We start from the raw sequence: 26,863 nt of genomic DNA on the forward strand, positions 1-26,863 counted from the left end.
TCTATAATCCCTCTTGTTGCTTTTTTCCACATCAGACTGCACCTCAGATGCCAATTTTTTTAAAATAATCGACAGCTCTGCTTCTTTGAAAACGTTACCTTAATTTCCAGTTATTATATGTGTTTTTTATAGAAACACGCGCGGCCCAATTGCTTTCCCCATCTATTTTTGGTTCCATAGAAAAGAGTCGTGACTGCAACCCTGTGGATAAAAAAATGAAGAAAAAGGTATCCATAATAAATAGTTAAAATATACAAAACAATTCAATGATATATACAATTTTTCTAATAAATAAATTCTGAGTGATCAAGCATGCACTTTGTCTATATTATAAGTTAATTCTCTTAAGGAACAAACTTAATTTGTAGGGAAATCAAAGTCTCGAAAGAGAATTTGTTTTTTAAGAAAGAAGAGACACAAAAAACAGATTTTTATTTTTATTTCCATTTGACAATTGACACCGTTCATACTTGCAGTTTTAATAAACTTTATATCGTGCGAAAATTTCGTGCTATACCCATGATATAACAAGCATAAAAAAGAGCATAATTGAAAATCCTATGTTTACGAAATTGTTGAATTTGAGGTATCAACAAAAAGGGAAGGCAAGTTTATCACAATCTACTCCTCCTTTTTCTCTTCGTTCTCCACCTCGCCGCCTATAACTCTAACTGGTTCTTCTGTATCCTTATCGTCGGTCGTTTGTTTCGTTTCGACGTCTTCGTTTTCAGGTTTTTCTTGTGATAATACCTCGTTATTATTGTTTATAGGTACTTGTTCGTTTTTTCCCTGGTCTTTATTTTGCTCATTTTGAACATTTTGGGATTCTTCTTTCTTTTCATCATGTGATTCAGTGCCGTCTTCCTTATCTTTACTGTTTTCATCTGTGTTCCTGTCGTTTGTCTCGCTGTCTACTGGTTTATCATCTTGTTTTTGTGTTTCGTTGTTTTCTATTTTATTTTCCGCTGTATCAGTTTTTTCTGCTTCTTTCTCTACCACTCTTTCCGGTTCATCTTTTTCTTTTTCAGGCGTATCTTCCGCTGCACCAATTTCTCTTTCCGGTTCATCTTTTTCCTTTTCGTGCGTATCTTCGACAGCAGCAATTTCTCTTCCGGATTCATCTTTTTCCTTTTCATGCGTGTCTTCCTGTGCACCAATTTCTTTTCCCAGTTCTTCCTTTTCCTTTTCGTTTGCATCTTCTACTGCACCAATTTCACTTTCCGGTTCATCTTTCTTCCCTTCTTGTGTGTCCTCCGATGTACCGATTTCTTTTTCCGGTTCTTCTTTTGTATCATCTGCTGCACCAATTTCTCTTTCCGGTTCGTCTTTCTCCTTTTCGTGCGTATCTTCCGCTGCACCAATTTCTCTTTCCGGTTCGTCTTTTTCCTCTTTGTGCGTATCTTCCGCTGCACCAATTTCTCTTTCCGGTTCGTCTTTTTCCTCTTTGTGCGTATCTTCCGCTGCACCAATTTCTCTTTCCGGTTCGTCTTTTTCCTCTCCTTGCGTGTCTTCCTGTGCACCAATTTCTCTTTCCGGTTCGTCTTTTTCCTCTTTGTGCGTATCTTCCGCTGCACCAATTTCTCTTTCCGGTTCGTCTTTTTCCTCTTCGTGCGTATCTTCCGCTACACCAATTTCTCTTTCCGGTTCGTCTTTCTTCTTTTTTTGCGTGTCTTCTGGTGCACCGATTTCCCTTTCCCTTTCCGTTTCGTCTTTCTTCTTTTCGCGCATACCTTCCGTTGTGGCAATTTCCTTGTCCGGTTCGGCGTTTTCCTTCTCTTCTACAGGAACTTCTTCAGTTGGGTCTGCATTTTCTTCTTGCGATTTTTCATTTTCATCTTCTTTTGGTTCTTTCACTTCTTCCTTGTTAGTTTTATCTAAATATTAAACTTTGCAATAAACTCTACAAATAGCACACGAAGGTAGTTCTTGTTGCTTCCAATATGTTTACATATCGTTGAAGTAATGTGCATATTGTATTTCTATGGCAAATGTATTCAACAACAACGACGACACAAATTTCTTACCGTTCATTTTTTCCTCTTCTTTGGTTTCATCTAAAAAAAAGTATGCCATATAGATGTAAATCTAAGAATATTTCTCACAAATCTTCATGGGTACTTGTATTTAATAATATAGTATGGGAACTAGTAAATTTACTTTTTAATAATAATCTTCTTCCCAAAAAATAATAGTCATTACCGTTTGCCTGTACTTTTTCTTCTTTATCTTTAGGAATGTCACTTTCGTCGTCCTGAAGCTTGTCATTTTCCAACGGCTGTTTTTCTTTAATTTCATTTTCTTTTTCTCCTTCCTTTGACATATTTTCTTCAACTTCTCCTTCAGTTTCGCCTTCCTTTGCTGCGTTGTCTTTGTCTTCTTCAACAGCATCGCCATTCTGTTGATCCACTTCATTCTTGTTTTCTTCATCTTCTACCACCACCTTATCTTCCGCTGTGGTACCTTCTTCCTCTGGTTCGACACCAGCTACAGTTTCTGGTTTGGAGCATTCTTCATCTGCTAAGTAAGAAAAAAAGTTTTTATACAAAGGCCTGAGAAAACGTGAATAAAATATGTACAGAACTTTTTATAATCTTTTGCAAAGAAAACACTATTGTTTTAAAAATTTTAAAATGCTGCTAACACACACCTTTTATGTTCTCGATTTGTCGTGCGCTATTTGGATATGGTGCAGTGCTTGGTCGTCCAGATGATAGTGGTCGCCCCACAGGTTCAGCCAAAACGGACGTTGTTCGCAACGGTGGAGTTCTTCTTGAAGCAGGTTTAGCAGTAGAAGGAGGTACGGGGGAATATAAAATTGGGGAAGACGAAGGCTGTGGAGTTACCACTCGCTTCATAGACTGAGGTCTTGAAACAGGAGTTGGTGCTTTCTCACTTTCTTGCTGTTTAATTTCATTTTCATTATCCTTTTCTTTTCCGCTTTCATCTTGTTCTGTGCCATCAATACCTCCACCATTTACATCTTTCTCTGTCTCGTCTTCTATTTCTTCTGTATCCCCAACTGTCTTTAAGGAATCGGTCTGATGTGAGGGTTCAATTTCTTCAGCTTTATTAGAATTTTTATCTTTACCTTCTTCGACCTCGTCCTTATCCTCGTCGTTCTCATCTTTGTCGTCATCTTCGTCTATGACTTCATTGACTTTCACATCATCAGAAACTTCATCTTTCTCATCTTCGTCCGCGTCTTCTGTATTATCTTCCACATCTTTATCTGCTACTTCTTGGTCAGCGGGACTAACTTCGTCCGCCTCTGAATGGTCTACTTTTTCTTCTCCATCTCCATCAGTCACTTTTGAGACATCTTCTTGTGAGTTATACTCTCCTTCTATTTTTTCATCCTTGGTGGATGGTTCAACATCTAAATTGTCTTCATCAGCAGTCTGTTCGTCAGGATCAACGTTGATGACACTTTCCGCTTTGTCGTCTTTTACTTCTGCTTCTTTAACACCAAGGTGTGCTTCTGTCTGCGGCTCTTCTTCAATGATTTCATCTTCTGCATGGTCTTCCTGATTCTCTTGACTGTCTGGATGGTCTTCCTGGACTTCCAGTTCCTCCTCTGGTATGTCCTCATCACCTTCTTTGGATTCTTTGATAATAGCTTCGTCATCTTCAACTTTGTCTTCACTTTTAGTTGCGTCTTCAACATCTTCGACTACTTTGTCTGGCTCTTTTTCTTCCCCTTTATCTTCTTCATTTATATCTTCTTTTGTGGGTTGTTCGTTACTCTGTTCTTCTTCTTCTTCGTCAACTTTTTTATTATTGTCCTCGTCATCGCCTTCGTCCGCTTTGTCGTCGTCATCCGATTCGTCAGAAGAGGAAGAGTCGTCTGGAGAGAAGAATTCCTCATCGCGATACAGTAGCTCTGTTTCTTCTATCTCGTCATCAGATGAGTCTAGGGTGTCATTGTCACTGTCTAGAGCATTATCTTTAGCGTTGTCTTCATTTTCTTCACCTTTTTTTTCTTCATGGGGAATTTCTTCTTTTTCAGCTTCAAGTTCACATTCTTCCTCTTTGTCTTTCCCGTCGTTTTGTTTCCCGCCTAAAATAACAGGAGAATGATGGCATACTTCACTTAGTAAATGTACTTTTTCTGATGATACTACTCGGACTCAGTCTGACTGTAGCTTGATTGTAATAAAACATTTTTACATAAGCTAAATAGCCAGATCTGCGTTTCATATCTCTAAAATGCTTTTAAAAACCCTCTCAGTTTTAGAAATGACTCTTAATTCTTTCAACGCGAGTTATGAATTGATAGCCTATAAATATGTTCCTGTACAAAGCATTATTGTTAGTAATGTTAAAGTTAAGACTTCAATTTACCTTTGATCACTTTAAATATAAAACTACTTCCAATATCGTCACTGGTATCAGATAAAACCAACTTGTCTTTTTTCGTGCAGAGATAAAAGCCTGGCTTATAACATGACTCAAGTTGAAACGTATCGCCATCAGCTTTTTTCGAGATTTTAAACCAGCATGGTTTTTCTTTAGCTTTTCCTTCCTGTAAGATTTAAACAAAAATGTGCGGTTAGTTGGTTTATCTATGCATTGCAAGTAATACTAACGCCTTGAAAATCAACCTCTTAAAATTTACCTCCCACTTCAAAACATCTAAACCTTAAAACACATTATGAAAATTTAACAGATTTGAAACTCTGTCACTGTCTTGGCCCAGGGAAATGTACTGGCGCCGAGAATGGATTAAATTTAAAATAAGTTAAGTATATAACAATGCAAATATTGTAAGGGAAGGTGACGAAAGTGAAAGAAACGCAATCTGTTCAATAAAAATAATTATATGTTTGAACGTTTTTGTATTGATTTATTTGGGGCTGTGCTAACATTACAAAAATGCTAAAGGATTAAAAAAATTGAAAATAACAGTATGTCAAACTTATCGCTCGTTCTTATTGTCTTATTTTCAATCCTTATCCCCTTTTCGCAGTGTAAACTGAATAATTTTAATGAATGATAAAGCCTAAAATGTTTAATCTTGTAGAGAATATTTGCACTAGATGTTGTTTTTTACACTTTGTACTTTTTTATTATTTGTTTTTACTCAACTTCTACAACCAACAAAATACATGATTAAGATAAAGATTGTGAATTTATGCAATACCTTGCTTTGAACTGTGTCAGAGCCTGATACTTGAATATATTTTCCACTTGATTTATTTCGCAAAGCGCGAATACCAGGACCAATTTTTTTAATGACGAACAAACCTAGAAGCAAACGTACTATCATAAACACATAGCCTTTACTCCCTTAACTAGTTAGACTTTATAGGATTGAACTTTATAAGAGTATTTATTTAGACAAATGCTGCAGGTGTGTGACTTACACAATGACGTTCACTAACATTCTGAATGATTTCACGCAGGACAATGTAGGACATTATTAAACAAAAAAGCAAGATCCATAGGAAGGACAACACGCCGTGATAATTATAAGTTATCTTACTTTCCGATTCTGCATTATTCTTATCAAACGTTAAACCATCGGCGTCCTTCAACACTCCGCCGGTTTTGGATGACGTAATATTAACTTGGGTGTTATCTCGTATGCTGCCCTAAACAAATGCAAAAACAAATGCAATAAGAAATCTGTTATCGCAGGAAAATGTTGATGTATATAAAATAGTTATTTGAACGTTTCGTCTACAGTTAAAGAACAACTGGATATGAATGTCTCATGTAATTACCACAGGCAATTACTTGGAAAACGTTTATTGTAATATTACTATATACTTTCAAGCATTTCTGCTAAGCCTTTCAGTGAGTTTAGCTACAAGAAAGTATTGTGTACATTGTAACAAATCAATCATTTTGACAGCAAACATTTTAGATATTATGTGATGGCTTAGAGTTTTAATTTCTTCAAAAATGATCAAGCATTTTGTAATACGACTCCGACTATAGCATCCCTTTTGTTTTCTGGTTAAGAAACGAGAAACTAAAAATACCATTACCTTCGTTTTCAGGTTAAACCATTTGTTTTCCACGGTGTCACTGGCAATTGCAATTTGACCATTTTCATCGCATCCCAAGAAGATACCACTGTACACCACACTCTCAAATGACGTCTGACCATCATCATTCATTGAAACATAAAATTCATTTAGCAGACCGGGATTACCCTGTAACAAAATTGATGTTACAATCATTAATTTATGCCATTATTCCTATAGGTAAGGCTCTCGAATCAACGTACTAATGTTGCTATAAGGTGACGAAGGAAGTGTGTATGTCAAAGGAAGTTAAGATGTCTGAGAAAGCAGTCTTGGATACAACAACCAACGAACCTTAGTTAACTCTACCCTATTTTCATCAATTGCTAGGTAACCAGAGTTATTAACAGAGAATAACAGACGCGTGTTCATGTCTTTACCGTCACCGATCGTCCATGAACCTAAAGATAAATATAAAAAATTGCAGTTGTCTAGATTTTTTACAAATGAAAAATACTTTAAAAGAGATTATTTAAGGAATTTTGGGGTGCATACTGAGGAGAGATGAGTGGTAACTGTTGAGTTAGGAAGGTTGTTTTTCAATTGGCATGAGCTAACACCTGAGAGGGTGGGGTCAAGATGTGTTATTAGACCTCCGTTTAACACTATGCTTTGCCAGGAAATTGAAAGAGTATGATTGTGTTCCTTCTCATGACATTAAAATATGAACATTTTCTATTCTTTTCTATTCAAATTCTATCGAAATTCTTCTCAATCTGAATAGTAAGAGCGGGTGGGTGGATTTCCCAGAACATTTAAATATGGGCGAGGTGTTAACAAACAAAAAATGGCCTCAACAATATCCTGACACTTTGTTTTCCTTTCCGAATGATTAGGTAATTAGGAGTACCGTAATACATTTGACACATGTAAGGATTACCTGAAAATCGTAGAAGAAAAACAAAATTTGCAAAACTTGCAAGAAACTGTTGTCTGTTAAAAAAACATTTATGAAAATGTGTTAATTCACCATGAACAACCTACTGTTCGTATATGAATGTAATAATAATGAACTCGTGGTAAACTTACAGCAATGTTTTCCCTGACCAGTTCCATGAAGTTTTTGGTTTTTATTATTGTAACATAAAGCTTTACCAGATAGCTTTGACATAACTTTTACTTCGCTTTCTGCTTCTAATTTGTTATCGACTGGCAACTAAATGCAGATTGTCAGTAGCATTGATGAAAGAATTTATAAGGTTGGAGCAAAAGATACTGTAATACAGTGCTTGACATAAAAACATATTAGATGTGTGTATGAATCTGCTGGCCACAGCTAGAAGCATGTTTTTATCGGAGCAGAAACAACATACATAGTGTTTTTGCACCAAAAGCACTAAAATTCTAAATCACGGCTGTTCTTGAACCCCAAATAAAAAATAAATTTGGAGCCTGATACAGAATAATTGAGGCTGACGCATCAAAGGAAAATTTTGAGAATGTTATGCACTAGAACGACTAATGCTTTCTCTGCATAATTCTCTCTTCTATTCACTATAACGACAAATTATTGATTAGGAAGGTTTGTCCCACACCTCGGTCCCTTAGACTGCTACGGCCGCAAATAGTCGCTTTTGAGGATTTCGCAATTGTCACTTTAATTTGAAGATTTGAAAAATTACCTCTTGCATGTGTTCTGATGCTTTATCTAAACAAAAATATAGAGAAAAATAAATGTGAATTAGCCCTACTTAAACCCTAAACTTTTCTACAGAAAGAAATTTAAACTCATTCTGTTGTACATCAGTAAACGCGAAATTATTTCTTTTTTTCTAAACGAGTGAATTTTCACTAACACAAGTTTTATTCGATCGATCGATAAAATGAGAAAATATTCTACCGTTTTAGTTCCCCCTGCAAAAAACTGGAGCACACATTCGCAATTAGTCATTTTAGTACACAGTTTTTTTATTAGAATATTTTGCTATAGCTATTTGCTGAATTTATTGTATTGAGAATTGACAATGATTTTACAATATCGATCACGATTTCGTGCACCAAAAAATTGAAATGGGTTACCTTAGTTAGTTAACAAAGATGACTATAACAAACTAACCTTCTGGGACAGGTGACGGGTCTCGATTACCTTTTAAAGCAATGAGTACAAAAAGTTTAGAATTTTGTATGTAAAGGTGTGTGTATCGAGTTAATCAAATGTGTGTGTTTCGGAAAGAGGTATGCGTGTGTGTGGTATCGTGGTATTGAGTGATAAAATACATGACGATCTTTGTAGCTGAATATGCGGCGTAAAACATTAATGATGCTAGCAAAAATATCTTAAGGGAATAAATTTCCGCGAGAATTAAATTCCTCCACTTTGCAGCCAGATTTTTAAAGTGCCTGAAATTTCAGTATCTGCAAACGTTAGTTGCCGCAAATTTTAATAATTTTTACAATTCGTGAAATGAAAATATCGAACTCGTAAATCATGCTAACAACAGCAACACGTTAATCTGTTAGTCATTAGTCAGATATTCTTCACTTACCTGTTGCAGCTGATTCTGGTTCCAAAACACGTTCAATTTTTTTGTCGCCTTTCTTTGCGTCCAACCAACTATAAAATATTATACAAACGATGTGAGCTTTCCGGGCATACTTTATCCTGATATTTCAAAGACAAACTACAAATTATTTTCCTTATTATTTTCTCTCTTATATGAAAATTTTTTTCTACAACCATGGACAAAATATAAGGAAACAAGACAGCTAATTTTGAATTTTACCGCCACAAGTGATTTCACCCATCATTTCTATATTTGAGTCACGCGCTTTAAACTTGTAAAAGTTCATTTGTCACTGTTCACACCGCACTTATGGTCTTAAGTTATTTGGCTAAGTCTAAACTTTTAAAACGTGCTTATTGCTGCTGACGTCTGAGATATCCGTTACTTTTAAAGACAATCTTGCAATGTTATGTCGCAAACTTGATTTTTACTATACTTCGGTAGAGGTTTCAAAATAACAACTTACTTGTTGCAAGGGAAAGAGTATTCCATGAAATTGTCTGTTTCCTTTATATTGATTTTTTCTAGGTACCATCCAGGCGCTAAAGAAATAATAACAGGTAGATAATTCTCTTTGAAATATCACACAAGAGAATGTATACACATGTTTAGTGACACGCCAGCCAACAAAGAGTCAATGGAGAGTTTTAGTGTAAAAGAATATTCAAGCAATTTACTTTTCTATAATTATTTTCCATCACTTTTATCTTTTAAGAAACAAAAATATGTCTTCAGCTGTAAGGACACTACACAATACTATTTTCATCGTTTGTTATTTCGAACGAATCTGACAGTACTTGTTTTGCTCCATTCGAAGTAATTATACATTTACCTTGTCCCTTATTGTCATGTGATATGACCACGTGAGTGAGAAAGCCAAGTGAGATTGCTTTGACACTGAAAACATCAACCTGATAAAGATAGAAAGGTACTGGATTTATAGTTTGCAGTCACCATTAATAAAAAAAGCGCTTGATGCAAATGATAAAAAACTTCAGCACAGGTTGCTTACGTTATTCTGACAGAAGCATATAACTTACCCCTCCCCTCTGCATTGGAAGTTCGTTTGAAGAGATCGCAAGCTTTCGTTTCCCTGTATCTCCATTTTCTCCAACAATGTTAATAAATGCATTCGCATCTGAACCAGCTCCAACTCGATCACCAGTGTACACGGTGACTTCATACGTAACATCTACAAAAAAACATTCCATCAATGAATTGCACATCTCATAAATTGACTGTCTTAGAGATCCAGGGTTGCCAATCTTTCTATAGATTCAAATTTGAGGACTTTTGATGAGAATTTTGAAGCTTTTTTGAGAAGATGACAGTAATTATACATAAATAAAATATTGAGGACACTTGAGAAGATTTTAAAGGTAACGCCATGAGTGCAGAACAATTTATTGGTGTACATGTAGCATTTCTATGCATTTAAAAAATAAAAACAAATTACAAACCTTAAATTTTTGTTAAAAGAAAGTTGTTAAAAAATCACTTTTGGCAAAATTTTGAGGAGAAAGTTGTTAAAGGACCACTTTTGGAAGAGAATTAATGAGGTTTAAGGAAAAAGTTGATAAAGATATAATTTTGAAGGAGTTTTGAGAAGACCTTGAAGAGAATTGAGTAGATTTAAAGAGTTGTGGTACTCCTTAAATCCTATAAATCCAATTTGACTATCATTTAAAGAACTGAGAAAGACATGACCAACGTATGTATACCAATGTCTTATACAAAGAACTGAAGCCATAACACATCGCGAGTTACTACTGCATTCAGTAAGTTACAAATCATGTCATCAATGAATTAGACATTCTACACCGAGCATTTTACATTCTGTTTTGTCCATTAGCTGCTGTGACATATGAACTTTGTTGAAAATTTACATCGCTAACTTACTTTGTGGCTTTTTCTCATCACCATCTTTCTTTATGGCAAACTCTCTCACAATTTCGCCATCAGTTTTTTCACGAGAAAGCCATTCGTTGCAATCAAAGCTATATTCTTTGTTAGTCTCCAAGTTGGTCAGTAAAACCTAAAATAATTACTTATCAGAACCACTTTTATTGCATGGAAACACATAAGTGCGGAAGACCGACCGATATTCGAATTTGAAAAAAGCAAAGCACCGTTTTAATCCTTCTTATTTGTTTTATGCTTTGAACCGACAACTGTCGCTTTTGCTAGCCAACTAACTAAATTTTAGCACCCCTACCAATCCAAGAAATTGAGTCACTTGAGTTCTCTTTTAATTTTAAAGTTTTCTTTAAAGATTGTATATTTTGAAGATTTCTAATATCAACCAGACGATGTTAACTTCTCAAAATTTGTTAAATAAATAATTTCTAAGATTATAATACGTGTTTTATGTTATATTGATGTCATTGCAAAGAAGAGTGTATGTTTAGCACTTATTTTGAAGGTATATTTTCACATGAACTCACAACTAATTAAAAATGAACAATTTCAACGAACAAGACGACATTTTAGATGATGAATAAGAGGCAAAAATAAAATAAGAAAATTTGCTACGAGAATTATTATACTAAAATGACCTCTTAGAACTTAAGTTGATCGCTTTATTTCTTATAACAAAATGCGGGTATTGTTCAAATGCACTTACATTTTCTAAGTGCCAACCCACAGACACTCCGTCATCATCATGACCAATCCTTATCTTGTACAAGTTACCGACGTCTTCAACTTTTATCTAAAAAATGCAAACAACAGGTTAAAAAAGGAGGTCCTGTATATTAAAAAGATAAAGGAAAGCTCTTCTTTATTTATAAGTCAATAATGACACTTTTATGAATATTACAGTTCACCGTTTTTCGAAGTGTAATTGTTATATTCAATTTTACATTGCATACACAACAACGATTGACTATTAGAAATATTATATTTATTACTTCAACAAAATCATTTTCTTTCTTTGGTGACATCACTTGTCACAAATAGATAGCTTTTTGAATATTCATTCTACTTGGTATAATAATATTTATTATTTAACATTTAAAAAGCATAGATAAAAACATTGGTATACATGAGAAACCTAATCAAAAAAGGACAGAAATCTTACTTCAGCTTCATTAATTGAATCTCTATAGTATCCTTGCGTGTGTGCAGGTACTCCTAAATTAATTTCCGATGTTTTCCCTTTGTCTCCATACAATGTAATGTAAGCTGTATTGTCACTGCCAGCGTCCTCGATGTCACTTGTTTTCACAGTCACCAACCATAATGTGTCCCCTAAAATTTTTTGGAATTGGAGAGTTTAGTAACTAGAAGAAGCCAATTTTTCATTGATCACTGCCACGTTCTCTTGGAAATCATTAAAGAATTACAGTTGTTTTTTAGAAGCCTTTCAAATTATTACGGGTCTGGATACTTTTTATTTAGTTTTTTGAACTCCAGTTTCAAATGTTTTCGTGCAAACCTTATTGAATTCGTTTTATGTTCACATGAGATGTTTGTGTTATTTTGCAACATTAGGCAACTTGTACAAGATGTTAAATAGTCCTTTATTGTTTTTATTTGCTTAAGTTTGCTAAAATTAATTAAATAAAAGATATACCTAAGACATTTTGTAACTTAATATGGATACGACAGCAAAAATAGACTTTCCTACTGTTAGCCACGATGTCATAAAGAAAAAGGGACCACGGTATCACAGAGAAGTTAGTTTGTAGAAAATTGAAAATTAGAACATTCAATAATCTGGAGAAAAAAAATTCTTTACTGTGTTAGCCCCCTTAAAAAGCAAAAAGATTATACCACGTTGTGTTTCAACCATTTGGTCATTGTCATCTTCTGCTGTTTGAACATATTTACGGATTGGTTTTCGTGGTGAATTTTTTGATTTCGTCGCTGGACTTCCGTTTGCATTTTCAGTCTTTCCTGCCTTACCAGTTGCCCTCTTTTTCTTCCTTGATGAAGCTGATTCGTCGTAAAAATCAGAAATTGGTCGACCTGAAATAAATAATTGTTTTTTCTAAGTGAAAGAAATGTTGAAACAAGTGCCACCCAACCAGAACAGTCCAGTTTTTCAAAATTTCAAATATATCAGAATAGCATAGTAGAAAGTTCAATTTCATCTCATAGCAGGTTCACATCTACAAAATATTTGGTAACGTACAGTTGCAACAAGGCGCATTGATTGGTTATTATGAATAGTTAACACCAGTCCAATGTGCCAAATATGTCACTTTGTTCGACTTAATTAACCGTTTGTCTCTAATAACCTTGGTATAAATGCCTGATGAACCGTTGTCTTACTTACTTTTATTTGCTTCTACAGGGAGGCTTCGTGCCGAGCTTGACTTATCAAGCCTTCCATATGCAATGAAAGTACTTCTACCTTGAAATAGTTCGTCGACAGTTGAAATCTGCAAGAAAAGGTAAATATGAAAACTGATGGGCAAAATTATATATTAGTTTTCTTTCTTCTTTTTAATTCTTTTATGGACCAGTTTTTCAAAAGAACAAAATTCGTAAGAAAAGTGGAAGTTATTCGTTAGTTTCGAAAAAATAAGTTAAGAAAGATATGCATTCGGATGATGGACTTGGGAATGTAAGGTCGAAATATCAATTTTAAAAGAAACTTTTTCGACTCTGTTTCCTTTAATAATGTTCAAGCTTCTGAATATATTATTTACCAGGAAGTTATTCGTTGCTACACTAAAGAGATGTACAAATAAGTAATATTTTTTTTCTAACCTGGTTTCCTTCAATAGAACAAAGCGATTGAACAGGTCCATAATCCAGCTTTAATAAATCGCTTGCTTCTTTTAAAACTGTATCCAATTTCGTAACTTTCGAGGATATTAGATATCTAGCGGTATTTTCTGAATTTTCCTTAGCGACGAAAGTTATGGCTCGAGTTTTGTACCTTTGTGTAAAAAGTGGTTGCTCGTCTTCTTTTGATTTTGCGCGTTGAGATGACGGCGACTGGTTGTTAACAGAAACTCGTGATGAAATTAAAAATGGTTTTCGACTTGGTCTGTTTACGTAATTTAATTTTTTTATTTTTTTATTTGATGAACAAACATATCCTTGGCCGTCTTTTAAATCATTTAACCCTTTAACTTGATTATGCCCACCGGGCGTGTAAATTGTACGAACGCCAAATGGCAGTGGTACTTTTCGGCTTAGTTCATCGAACAACGAGTCGATATTGGCATACTTTCTTTCACCAACTGTCAAATTTACACCAGAGAAATGTACATCTCCATCTTTATAAAATGCTACCTTTTTCGCTGAAGAAGCCATATTAACTTGCAGTAACCTTTTTTTATTTATATTATTATTTAATGATTCTATAAAGAAAAAAACAAGTCGCATATTATATAGTTATAGAAAAATTCTTCTGGGAAGGACTAAGAGATTAAAAAAAAATTTAATTTCTAACATTTAGCCATATTCATTTCTAGTTTCCTGTTTTTATGATTTTCTAAACGAAAAAAAAACGTCACATGTCCCATACCAATCACACACTTCAAAATAAGGGTGTCCTCGAACATAGAAGAAATTAAGGGATGAAAGTAAATCTTTGCATCGGAATAAAAATATTTGTCAAAAATTCCAAATGTTATCAAAGTAATACACGCAGCATTCTGATGTGAAACGCTATGTTACAGTTGTTTGAAGGTATTTGACATAAGCTAAGTGTATCAGATGAAATGGAAATCTCAGTTTCCTATTTTTGACACGTTTTTAACAATAATAATTTATGATCACCATTGTCTGACTTAGCTAGGTACAAATTCAACTTCTATATATGTACATGTGTCAATTTTTAGGATGATCTTGTCAGGTGCATACGAAAACAAGTATTGAGGTGAATATAAATCCACGATCTTACGTTCTCACATCATTCTACCCACTGTTCAGGCGAATTTGCAAAGATGTTTTGTTTACCATTGGATCGAGAGTAGCCGGTTACAGCATATTTGTTAAGTAAGATATCGTGGGTTTGAATCCAGCTCAATGCAGATGTGAAGTTTATGTGTATTCTATACAATATAAAGATTTAACAGCAACAATACACGCCTATTTTAAAAAGGTAATATCAAAGCACGTACTGTTGCCATAACGAAGAGTATTCCAACAAAGTTCTCAGTATTGCATAAAAAAAAGGGTAACAAATATATTTTTTTTAAAAACATCTCGATGAAATAAAAACAGTCATAAATTATTACAAAAACTTTCTAAATTTTTATCCACAAGAGAAGGAAAGATCCACCACTGAAAAATACATCGTACCTAAAAATACAGTTAGTCTGTGTTTAAAATCTATCCAAAAAACATCATCTAACATCATATAGATCTTTTTGAACTCCAATATTCGAACAGACAATTTTAAAAAATTTTATTTTCTTAAAATTAATAATTTATCGTGTTTAACGCTTGTAGAGATTTCTTTAAACAAAACGACCATTTTGTTTACAGGTTTTCAATTCCAGATGGTGCAATGTGATTGATGCATATAGGAGCTGCTTAAAGCCATAAAAATTCGCAAATATTTTTTTACTTTTTGTTCATAAGTCAATATTGTGAAGTTGTTTTAGCCTTGTTTCTCGCCACAAATTAAACCTGTTTAAATATTTTATGTATTCTTCGTCATCCTCTTTCAGTTTTCTGTTTTTCGTTCTTGATTTTTTATCTGGCTTTTTATCTGTTTCATGAATTGCTTCATCTGCATCTTTGTTTTCAAGTTGACTTTTAATTGGTTCCTCTATATTTTGTCTTTCTTGTGAAAAGCCTACTTTTTGTTCTTCTATAACTTGTTCTTCATTATTTTTTTCAATGACATGAGATTTCTTGTCTTTGGTACTTACATTTTGACTTCTTTGCTGTTCGTTGTTGTTATTTTTATCTTCATTTTCTTTTATTGCAATAATTTCATTTTGTGGCTCTTCTTTAATTTCCATAACTTTTTTCTCGTTTACTTCTTTTTTTTCTTTAACCTCTTCCTTCTTTTTCCTATTCTCTTCAATACTTTCATTCAGGACATCTTCTAGTCCACAATAGTTCACTTCCTTCTCTTTAACTTTTTTTTCTTCATCTTTAATTTCCGCTATGCTCACAGAAGTTTCTATTATTCTCTCCAGTTCACCTTCCATATCAACTTCCTCCTGTTTCTTACAAGTTACTCTTACCTGTTTATCTCCTACATTTCCTTCTTTTTTACGCTTAAAATTATTTTCAACGTCTTTTATCTCACATTTTTTATCTTCTCGTTCTTGTTGTGGTTGTTCTTCCACTTCTTTTTCTGGATCTGTTACTTTGTCTAACTTAGGTTTTTTATTTTTTTGACAACCTCCTACTTCTTTATCTTCCTCTCCTATTAATGGTTTTTCATTTCCTTTGCTATCTTTCTTGTCCTTATCTTCATTTTCATTTCCAATAGTTTTTTTATGCCGCATTCCTTCTTTGTCATCTAACTGCTTACCTTGACAATTTCCTGCTTTTCTATTTTTGCATTTCTCAACTCTTAATTTTTCCTCTTTAGTCTGCCTATATTTCCTTGATTCTTTGTTATTTTCATTTTCTTTTGTGTCATCCTTTTCTTTCAGTGTTTCTTTTGGGAAAACATCTTTCGTTACAACATCTGACTCGGACTGGATGAAGTTTTCTGTGGTGTCTTCTACTTTCTCCACAACAGGCTCTGATTTTTCCTTTGTACTGTCTTTATCCTTACTTTTTTTCTTTTCCGAAGGAATCACTAGTTTCTTTTTTTCCTTCTTTTTTTCCTCTTTCTTTAGTTTAGCTTTCTTTTTCCTCATCTTGTTTGTTTCTTTTTTATCTAAAATTATCTCCACAGGTACTTGGTCAACAACTGGTTGCTTTTCATTTTGTTTTGCAGAGTCAATTAGGTCTTCTTTTTTCGTTTCATCGTTGTATTCCACGCTAATGTTTTGCAATTCTCGTTTAACGTTACTTTTATCTTTGTTTTGTTCTTGCTTTGCCCCTTTTCTTCTAGTGGAATATCCAGTATCTCTCTCTATAACAACAATATCCAATAACACAAATATGAAATCAAGCATTTCCTGTGATACTTAGACACGTAACATAAAACGTTAGAAAACTCCTTTATCAGGATTACAAATCAGTTCTTCAAATGACCAACTGCACATTTTCCTTCATTTATAAAGATTGCTAATGTAATGAAGTTCATAAATATTTATAACTTAAAATTCGAAGTGTGAAGTTACCTTTGTTTATTGACTTGCTGCAATCTGATTGAGGTGTAAAATTTGACAACGTTGAAGAAGATGGTCTATTCGCCCTAGGTGGTATCCTTTTGTAAGTAGGTTTCCCAGTTGATGGTGGTACTGGGGAATATCTAGGTAATATTAAAGGGGGTGTTTGTTTCGAAGGATTAGAACTAGAAATAAAAGTTTGCTCTTTTTTCGCCGAATTCTGTTTGTTTTTACTATTGTCCCCTTTCTTCTTGTTTATGCAAAGGTTTTTTATGTTTTTAATTTCTTTCGTTTCATTGTTTTCGGCTGGTCTGACTACTTCTTCACTTTTATCATTGACGTTAACAATGTTTGAAGCGTCTTCACATATAATTTTTTCATGTTCTTCTGTTGTTGGTATCTCAGACATCTAAAGGGTAAAAAAATTACCATAAAGAGCAAACGCAAAATGCAGTCCTATCCTTTACCGCATTTTAAGAATAATCATATCATATTATAAACAGTGAAGTATAAAATCACCAATACCTTTGCTTTTATATAAAACCATTTGTTTTGAGCTGTACCTTTAGCAATTGCAATTTGACCCTTCTCATCGCATCCCAAAAAGATACCACTGTATACGACACTTTCAAAAGATGCTTCACCATCGGCATTCGTTAAAACATAAAATTCATTTAACAGGCCGGGGTTACCCTGAAACAGAAATTAAATTAATTGAGTATCTAAGAAATTATAATTAATTAGTTTGGAGGTGGTTAAAAATTTGTCCTTGGCTATATTTTGGGTTCACGCAGAGAGAAACAACGCGCAGAGAGAAACAACGGGTAATATCAAAGAGATTATTCATTAGCCCGTGGAAATATCTACGACAATTCGCCGTCGTACCCGTTTCCTGCATCAGTATTTCGTGAACCCTTTTTTGCCAGTTAGCATATAGAAATAAATGACTCTGGAAGGGGTCCAATATAAAGTTCTAGATTTTATCAACAAGGATTAGCTCGTGGAAAGATCCGCTGGTTCATCTGTTGTACATATTTTCGGCCCTTACATTATCGTTCTTTGTACATATTCAGGGTATCACCATTGTGTGCGGTTATAGTACAATGCAACATTTTTGACTACCATTTTGAACACACGGACGATGAGTGTTAATAAAGGATATTATCTTAAAAAATTAGCCGGTTCACCAACCTTTGTTAAGTGAATTTGATTTTCATTGATTGCTATGTACTTTGAGTCATACACTGAAAACAGCAGGTGTGTGTCTGCGTCTTCGCCATTGCGAATTGACCAAGTACCTACAGATGTAAGCGCACAGATGTATCAGGCTATCACAATCCTATTTTCATATAAGAGTTGCGGGTTTTGGCTTGAGCACAGGATTTTATTTAGTTTATTCAGATCTATTGGCATCCTTTCCGGTATTTAGAAACCTGAAATGTACATTAACATTTAAAATACTCCATTTGTTAGGATAAGCTATATCAAAATCTTATGTTTTGTAAGCAATTTCAACTTTATTGTTTCAGTTTCAACTCTATTTCTAATTTGTTGGGGTTTTAAGTTTAGCGATTCCTATAGAGAAAACTATAATTTTCAAGCTGGTGTACCGACAACATGGAAATAATGGATGTTCTGATATAAGAAATGTGCATGACATTTCAAATGTTATCTTTGATCAAGATTGAATGTGTAATATAGAAATATTACATCTTTCCTTACAACATGAAAACGTGGTTTTTATGCAAAACATTGTGATTAAGAATACTTTCTATATACTTACAGCAATGTTTTCCCTGACCAGTTCCATGAAGTTTTTGGTTTTTATTATTGTAACATAAAGCTTTACCAGATAGCTTTGACATAACTTTTACTTCGCTTTCTGCTTCTAATTTGTTATCAGCCATCACCTGAAGATATTTTATTTGCAGTGGATTTAAACCGCTCTTACTTAAACCTCATAGGTTCTTTTTTAAAAAACATTATCACTGCATTTTTTTAAGCTTTAAAAGTCCACTGTTTGGTTTTATATTTCAAACTTTTTTATTCAAAAAAACTGCTGAATCCTAATGGTAAAAATTATAACAGCAAGTAGCTAACAACTAAAACAAGTTGTCTTTTTTCATCGTTTAGAATGTAGCCATTCGTCTGTTTTATTCTCTGTTTGTCTGTTTTATTAAAGTGCATGCGCAGAAGTAGTTCTAAAACTTCCTATAGTAAAATAACCTAGAAAAACTACCAGGCAATAAATGTGTAGCTATACCTTTTGTTTGTCCTTGTGTTGATTCTCTAGATAAAACAAATTGCAACAGGTGAGAGCTTGTTTGAGAAATTAATTGTGTAAATTCCTAGCTATGTAAGAATGCTGTTGGTGGACCCAGAACCAATTGGAAGTGCTCGGGAATTTTTCTTTATATTTATGGTGGGGACGCAATTACTTTCTCTGTTCGTCTTCTTAACCGATTCCAAACTTACCTTGTGGTTGGATGTCTTGATCTGCTTTCTTCACAGCAAATTCCCTGAAGATTTTGCCATCAGATTTTTCACGTGAAAGCCATTGATTGCAATCAAAATTGTATTCCTTGCTAGTTTCCAAGTTAGTCAGTATTACCTAGGAGAGAAGGAATTGAGAAATTACATAAAGCCTATTTTTCCCGTATAACTTACAGCTTATTTGCAATTCACAAAAAACTTTTTTCATCAGTTACACTTTAATAAAAGTCAACCCAAACTTAAGTTCAATTTTCAATAAGATCTTAAATGGCATGCAACAGTTGTTGCCAATAACCTCTTACGTTTTTTTGTGTTAATAACGTCGTAATGGCGGCAGTTGTACAACTGTTGTGTGACAAGGGTTGTTTGTTGTACAAGGGTTGTTTGGCTATAGTACAACTGTTGTGTGACAATTGTACAACGGTTGTGTGACAGTTGTACAAAGGTTGTGCGGCTATTGTACAACTGTCACACAACCGTTGTACAACTGTCACACAACAGTTGTACAATAGCCGCACAACGGTTGTAAGGCTGTGTGCCAGTTGTACAAAGGAAGTGTGCCAGTTGTACAAAGGAAGTGTGCCAGTTGTACAAAGGCTGTGTGACAGTTGTACAACTGTTGTGCGGCTATTGTACAACTGTTGTGTGACAGTTGTACAAAGGAAGTGTGACAGTTGTACAAAGGCTGTGCAGCTATTGTACAACTGTTGTGTGACAGTTGTACAAAGGTTGCGTGACAGTTGTACAACGGTTATGCGACAGTTGTACAACGATTGTGTGACAGTTGTACAATGGTTGTGTGACAGTTGTACAAAGGTTGTGTGACAGTTGTACAAAGGTTGTGTGACAGTTGTACAATGGTTGTGTGACAGTTGTACAATGGTTGTGTGACAGTTGTACAAAGGTTGTGCGACAGTTGTACAAAGGTTGTGTGACAGTTGTGCAATGGTTGTGTGACGGTTGTACAACGGTTGTGTGACGGTTGTACAAAGGCTGTGTGACAGTTGTACAAAGGTTGTGTGACAGTTGTACAAAGGTTGTGTGACAGTTGTACAAAGGTTGTGTGACAGTTGTACAAAGGTTGTGTCTCAGTTGTACAACGGTTGTGTGACAGTTGTAAAAAGGTTGTGTGACAGTTGTACAAAGGTTGCTCACCATATTATAAGATATGGAACCGATCTTTAGTGTAAACAAGACCATTTGATGCAAATTCAATTAGAATATTTTTATTCACATAATTAACTGAATCTACTGTAGTAACAGCCTTACGCTTTCAAGATGCCAACTGGACCAATTACCATCATTATCGTGTCCAATTCTTATTTTGTATAGATCCCCGACATCTTTAATTCTGAACTAGAGAAACATAAAAATAAGAAAATTGTTGAATTTCAATATTAGACACACAAAATAACACTTAAATTCCGTATTTTTTCAATAAAATAATCTAAAATCAAATGAAACTCGAAAAATCACCACAAAATATTTACATCTGCTTCATTAATTGAATTTCTATAGTATCGTTGCGTGTGTACAGGTACTCCTAAATTAATTTCTGATGTTTTCCCTTTGTCTCCATACAATGTAATGTAGGCTGTATTGTCACTGCCAGCGTCCTCGATGTCACTTGTTTTCACAGTAGCCAACCATAATGTGTCCCCTACAATTTCAAAATAAAAAAAGAATCGTCTTAACTAATAAAACTTTGTTTTCACGGACCAAAAGGGTGGAGTACTTTAGCAGAATTATTCTTTTTTTCCAACCCAAATTCCAACCATTTTTTGCCGAAAATGTTTTGTTTTTAAGCCGATTTCTGACCACCTACCACCGCAAAGTTGATGAACCTCAGTACTGCTGGATGGGAAATTTAATTCTCTTTTCGATCGTGAGTTATAGCTAACAAGCGACATGTCGTTAGTGCGACATTGCTGAGGCGCCAATTGGCGTACTTCGAAGTCTAAGGGCTAACACAAGTATAACAGCGAAAGTAATCACATTCTGCATACCTTGTTTTGCTGCAATTCTCTCAACACCTTCACAAGTAGGACCTAGCAACTGCATTGTTTTTTTGGGTGAAATCCTTGGTGTATCAGATTGAAATTCATTAGGAAGGATATTGAACGCTTTCCTTGATTCCAATGTATCTGGAATGCCATAATCTCTAGTTGAGTGTCCTAAATTTTGAAGTACAAATTTAATTAATTAATTATAAAAGTATCTTTGTTTTATTATTTATTTTATCATCCACCATTTATTTAACCATCCAGTTTTTATTTAACTATCCATTATTTGATATATATATTGTTTAATAACGCGTGTCTATTTCTCTTAAGTGAATGGTCAAAAAAATAAAGTACAAAGAATCAAGGCAAAGTAGTTAAAGTAACTGAAAGTAGTTGTACGCATACTCGTGGTTTGTAAAGACCATTTCATACTGAGTAGCATATGACTCTTACTGATGAAAGCAAATAAATACATAATGATCGCAAATAAGCATATGAACACAAGTGGAACCTCTGCTGTTGATTACATCTTATGTGTTAGTTTATAACTTTCAGAAACAAAACAGACCGTGGTAGTAAGATTTGGATTTTAGAACTTACCCTTTTGAAGTGGCAGGCTTCTCGCGGAGTTTGGTTTATCAAAGCGTCCATAAGCAATATATGTATTATTACCACGAAATAGTTCATCTACTGATAAAATCTGAAAACAGAATAAACAATGTAAAAATAACATTAAAAGTTAACTGCAATAGATTCAAATCGTGCGTGCGAAGACAGTGCTCAAATTGATCAAACGACATTTTGGGTTGGCATAAATTATATCGTGCATTTACTGAAATGCATGAGAATCTATCCTGAAAAACCAGTTTGAATAAATATGGTTCTTTTTGTGTATATAAGAAAAATACTGTGAGAAAATTATTTGAAAACAAAAATCGTAGTTTCTAACATTTCTTTACAAATAAAGTATAGAACAAACATTAAGGTTAAGCACGTGAAGTCACCAAAGTTATCATTCAGAGATGGTGTGGACATACATTAAAAGTTATTCAACTTCTGTTTATTTCACTTCCTTCTTCCTTTTCTTTTCTGATGTCAGCGATAGACCAAATGAGAACATCCTGTCTTTTCACAAAGTTCATTTATTAGTCAAATTATTAATTACTAAACTTTTCACCCTTCCTTTTCTCTATGAATTACTTACGAAGTTATTTTTAGTGCAAAAAGGATTGAATTGTCCAACTAAGTGAGCACAGTATAATGTCAGCATGATTTGAATGTGCGGTGTGTAACATACTGATTTGGTTAATTAGTTTATTTATTTATTGATTAATGATATTAATGATATTAATTTTTATATTCGCTATGCCATTGCTTTCATCCTTTTTTCGTATGTTGACTTTGTTCATGGATTATTCAAGGCTTTGTGATTTCACTGTTTTTTGTTTATTTTATGTTTTAAAATATTTCCTCATTCATTAAAAAGCAATTTGTTGCAAGTCCTTAAAATAACCAGGCAATTTGAATTCCTTGTTCACATGATGTCTATTTTGCTTTACGTTCTTAATTGAATAATCTTGACATTTTTCGCTATTTTAAAATATTCCGCTTTTACTTATTTGAATATCATATCATTTGATCATGAAAAAACTTTCAAATGTTTTAATAAATGGTTGTAAATTAATTAATTAATATATTTCTATAAATTTTTCTATTTATGTATTTTTTTACATATTTTACCTACAAAAGGTACCTTTTGTAGGTAAAATATATGATATATTTTATATATTGACAAATATTACTTTATGAGACAAAATTTTGTCGGACAAAAGTGACGAAATTTTTCTTTAGTGACGAAAATTCTGTCCGACGAAAAATTTTGTCCGACGAATAAATTTGTTCAAAAACAAATTTTCTTAGATTTTAAAAATTACATATATATCTCTAAAACTCATATAGGTTATACTCTGTTGATAGAATTTTATAGAATAGAAAAAAAGCTGGTATTGTATCGTATCAATCAACCGAATCATCAGAAAATGAAGAAACCGTAGCGTAGAAAAAATCTGAACTTATATATTTTACGAAATTACACTGTGAAGTACCTTTGATGTTACATTTATTTGAATCTTGATTAATAATGTCATCAAAACTGATTTTGTGGTAATTGTTTTTCGCCTGTATATTAGCTGATTGAAGTTTTAAGAAAAAAAAAATCCAAAATGGACAAAATTTTTCGTTGAACAAAAGTGACGAAAATTTCTGGAGGTGACGAAAATTTTGTCCGACGATATCAATAATTTTTGTCCGACGAAAAATTTTGTTCAACGAAAATTTGTCTGATAAGGTATTCGCATTTGATAGAAACGATTTTACGTTTTGGCATCAAGATTCGCTGTTAAAAATCCCTGCTAATGAGAATACGCGCATTAACCCCAGGCTAGTCGCTAGCCCGGGGACACATCCACTGATTCGCTGGCCGTACATATTTCGGTCCGGAGTTATCACCAGCCGTACATACCCCGCCATCACTATTTCGTACATTCTAAGCACAAGAAAGCGTTTCTGCAACCGTTTTGAACAAAACACAAATAATTAGAGAAGAATTGATCAATTAAAATAAATTAAATTATACCTGATGTCCCTCAATAGAATAAAGTGGTCCATAATCCAACTTCAACAAGTAACTTGCATCTTTTAAAACTGCATCTAATTTGGTAACTTTTGGCGAAATAAGGTATCTAGCCGTATTTGTTGTGTCTTTCTTAGAGACGAAAGTTATGATTCTGCTTCTCCTTGGCAACGGTGGCAAAATCTCTGTTTGTGGGGACTGATGTGTTTTGTGAGGTGTCTGACCGTCAGCACCTAATCTTCGAGAAATTAAATATTGTTTTTGACTTGGTCTGTTTACGCAGTTTAATTTCTTTCTCTTGATACTTGAAGCATACACCTGGTCAACTTTGAAATCTTTAAACTCGCCACCGCTATACGGTAGAGGCGCTCTTTGATTAAGTCTGTCATTTGATGAATGAATACCAGGATGTTTTTCTTCGTTTAAAGTTATATTCTCACCAGAAAAGTTAACGTTGCCAGCATTATAAAACACTGATGAAGCCATTTTCAAGATTGTTAAGTTCTCTGAATAATTAACGTATGTATTTTTGCTCCGAAATATTTTTGTTCCTTAAAGATTTCAAAAAATATTTACATTTTTTGTTCAAATTTCACATTTTTAAACTTAGATGAACGCAATTTGAAATTTAACTTATCGCTACCATCATTTTTATATTTCTTTTATAATAAAGAGAAAGTCCATAGTATGCATGTCTAATCATGAGAAACTAGTTTATAAGAACGTTAAGGTAATAATATTAAGAACGTACTTAGGCTGGATTGCTATAGATTATAAGAACAAAATATTGTGAGTCTAGAATGACAGAGAAACAATTATTTTCGCAAAGATTTTCATTTTGTTTACTAGTTTACGTGTTTGTCCTTACGATCAGAGAACTACACCTTCATCTATGTCTTTCGGTTTAAAAATGTTTATCATTATTGGTGAATCTGACCGTATAGTTTTCCTATTTTTCGAAGAAATGCAAATGCCTTTGAAGCTGAAAAAGTGTAAAAAGTTAGTACATCACGCCTCAACTAAAAGTTAGATTCTCCGTGAAAGATCATGCTTGCAATACTCAATACTAAAATTTCAGTTGAATGTAACAGATAATTTTGGTTGTTAAATTGTCTACTCTTTTATTGACGCCTTATGTTATTGTAAATAAAATAAATATTGCGTCAAATGAAACATTAAAAAATAATTTAATCTTTCTTAACCTAAATATTTGGTTACAAACATATACTGGTTTGAGAATTGCACCGTTACCTTTCTTACTTATACTGGCAGCGGCTCTTCGACAACAAGACCTGCTACATGTCATGAGGACAAGAAATCAAAATTCAAAAATGGCGGAATTGTGTAAATAAAAAACAATGGAAAAAGCTATTCCCTTCAACGCACACGACAAAAAATACATAATATCTGATCGTCAACTGGAGTGTCACATTTTTTATAGTTTCCTCAGTTTCAAGATAATAAGAAAAACTTCAAAAATGGATTATAACTACTTGTTTTGTTTTTAACGTGCTCAAAAAGTGACAGATCAATTGGTTTTTGTTATTCTGACAATGTGCACTTTTTAATCATGTAACTTCTACTTCTGAGCCATGTAATGATAAAATTATCTCAACTAAAATGTATGCAGATATCTCCTTTGTTTTCTTCAAGCTTAAAACCCTTCAATTAATACAATTTGTTAAGTTAAACTTCACCAAACAGCAACATTATATAAGCTTAACAAGTAGTATAATAGAATCGCAACTTTTAAACTCTCTCATTTATTATCATTCTATCATTTGAAGTATATAGCTACACTTGCTTACTTTACCTACATGGCAACGAATTCTATCTTCTGTCAGATAGACCGAAGCACATTGAACATTATTCGTTTATCTTTCGTTTGTATAAAACTGAATTTTGTGTTATGGATACGAAATCAATGAATTCATATCGAGTTTAATTATTTATAACTCCACCATCTTATTTAAACGACTCTTCGTTCAATTTTTTTTCCTTGTGGTGAATTGTGTTTTCTTAACTGCCATGGTGATGTAATTATTCTAATGAAGCAGATTTATTGATTGGTTGATTCAGATATGCATAATGAAGTAGGTTTTTATGTACTGTACATATTATTTTTTATCTCTGAGAGCATCTGCATATAATGAAATAGCAAAACAGAAAAAATATGGGGAAAGCATGAACAAGTGAAACAAGAAAAACTCACATAAAACAAAAACGCGCAAATCGATTGCAAGTTAGAAGCCCAATGCGAGATTAAAAGAAATACTGTTTTGACCATCTTAAAACACCTAAAACTGTCGTATTTTCCTCTAACTCTCGACTATGATTGCATAGGCCAAAATCGCCCTTAAATGTATAGCATTTTTAGGTAAAAAACGTTTGACAGCCGTTTATGCTATTAGCGTGCTTTAAAAGAAAAAGCAAAGTATATGAAAATGGTCATGACGTTAACAGTAGGGGTGGATACAAAGTACGATTTGCCGTATTCTGTTTGAAGTAGGCGATTTGAAGTAGGATTACCCAATAAGCGCCCCTGTCGAGCGAGCGCCCCATGGTTAGGGAAGAATTTGTAAATAAGCGCCCCTGCTCTAAGAAGAATCCCCATTATTGCTGTTGTATTTCTTTCTTTTTTATAGTATTTCTTTTTTTTAATCATAAAGATTATGAGAATGAAGTTTAACAAATTTGCTTTTCTGGAAAACAATTATTATGCTGAATTAACTGCCCCTGTCAAACAAGCGCCCCCTGTCAAATTTTGCATAACGATTTTTTACATTTTAAACTTTTTCTGCAGTTTTTTTGTAGTTTTTGTGAGTTTTGCGAAATATACACTTTGATTCCTATGAGAGATTAAATGTATTTTATTGCATCGTTTGAAGGTGTATCATTTTTTCATGATCAAGGTCGTCAAAACAAAGTGTGATACGACAGAGGAAAGCAAATAGCCAACAAACGACATTAAGGTTGAGCCACAAACATTAACACGGCCTAA

General features: G+C 33.7%; 2 protein-coding genes across 4 annotated transcripts; both read right to left on the reverse strand.

The window, feature by feature from the left end:
- Window positions 1-228: 228 nt before the first annotated feature.
- LOC130628833 (myb-like protein X) lies at window positions 229-13,844 on the reverse strand. 3 transcript variants are annotated; one of them, XM_057441856.1, is made up of 22 exons: window positions 13,250-13,844; window positions 12,813-12,918; window positions 12,308-12,502; window positions 11,613-11,782; window positions 11,157-11,243; window positions 10,433-10,568; window positions 9,574-9,725; window positions 9,366-9,444; window positions 9,000-9,075; window positions 8,516-8,583; window positions 8,086-8,115; window positions 7,652-7,677; window positions 7,059-7,185; window positions 6,324-6,430; window positions 5,991-6,158; window positions 5,483-5,591; window positions 5,141-5,244; window positions 4,342-4,522; window positions 2,648-4,057; window positions 2,200-2,514; window positions 2,025-2,054; window positions 229-1,874 (listed from the first exon to the last, which is right to left on the reverse strand). In XM_057441856.1, exons 1-22 carry the CDS (start codon window positions 13,799-13,801, stop codon window positions 622-624), a joined length of 5,481 nt encoding a protein of 1,826 aa, XP_057297839.1. In that variant the 5' UTR covers window positions 13,802-13,844; the 3' UTR covers window positions 229-621. The 3 variants fall into 3 exon arrangements, with proteins under 3 accessions (XP_057297839.1, XP_057297838.1, XP_057297840.1); XM_057441855.1 differs by having other exon boundaries at window positions 2,200-2,517; XM_057441857.1 differs by lacking the exon at window positions 8,086-8,115 and having other exon boundaries at window positions 2,200-2,517.
- Window positions 13,845-14,086: 242 nt separating this feature from the next.
- On the reverse strand, window positions 14,087-24,645 carry LOC130628834 (uncharacterized). The gene is made up of 12 exons (XM_057441858.1): window positions 23,866-24,645; window positions 21,831-21,930; window positions 21,234-21,401; window positions 20,718-20,887; window positions 20,497-20,583; window positions 19,210-19,345; window positions 18,998-19,023; window positions 18,518-18,644; window positions 17,926-18,032; window positions 17,260-17,427; window positions 16,747-17,143; window positions 14,087-16,535 (listed from the first exon to the last, which is right to left on the reverse strand). The coding sequence occupies exons 1-12, from the start codon at window positions 24,346-24,348 to the stop codon at window positions 15,070-15,072; spliced, it is 3,435 nt and encodes a 1,144-aa protein (XP_057297841.1). The 5' UTR covers window positions 24,349-24,645; the 3' UTR covers window positions 14,087-15,069.
- Between the last annotated feature and the right edge of the window lie 2,218 nt (window positions 24,646-26,863).

Source organism: Hydractinia symbiolongicarpus, chromosome 15 (genome assembly GCF_029227915.1).
Source record: "Hydractinia symbiolongicarpus strain clone_291-10 chromosome 15, HSymV2.1, whole genome shotgun sequence".
NCBI classification, from domain to species: domain Eukaryota; kingdom Metazoa; phylum Cnidaria; class Hydrozoa; order Anthoathecata; family Hydractiniidae; genus Hydractinia; species Hydractinia symbiolongicarpus.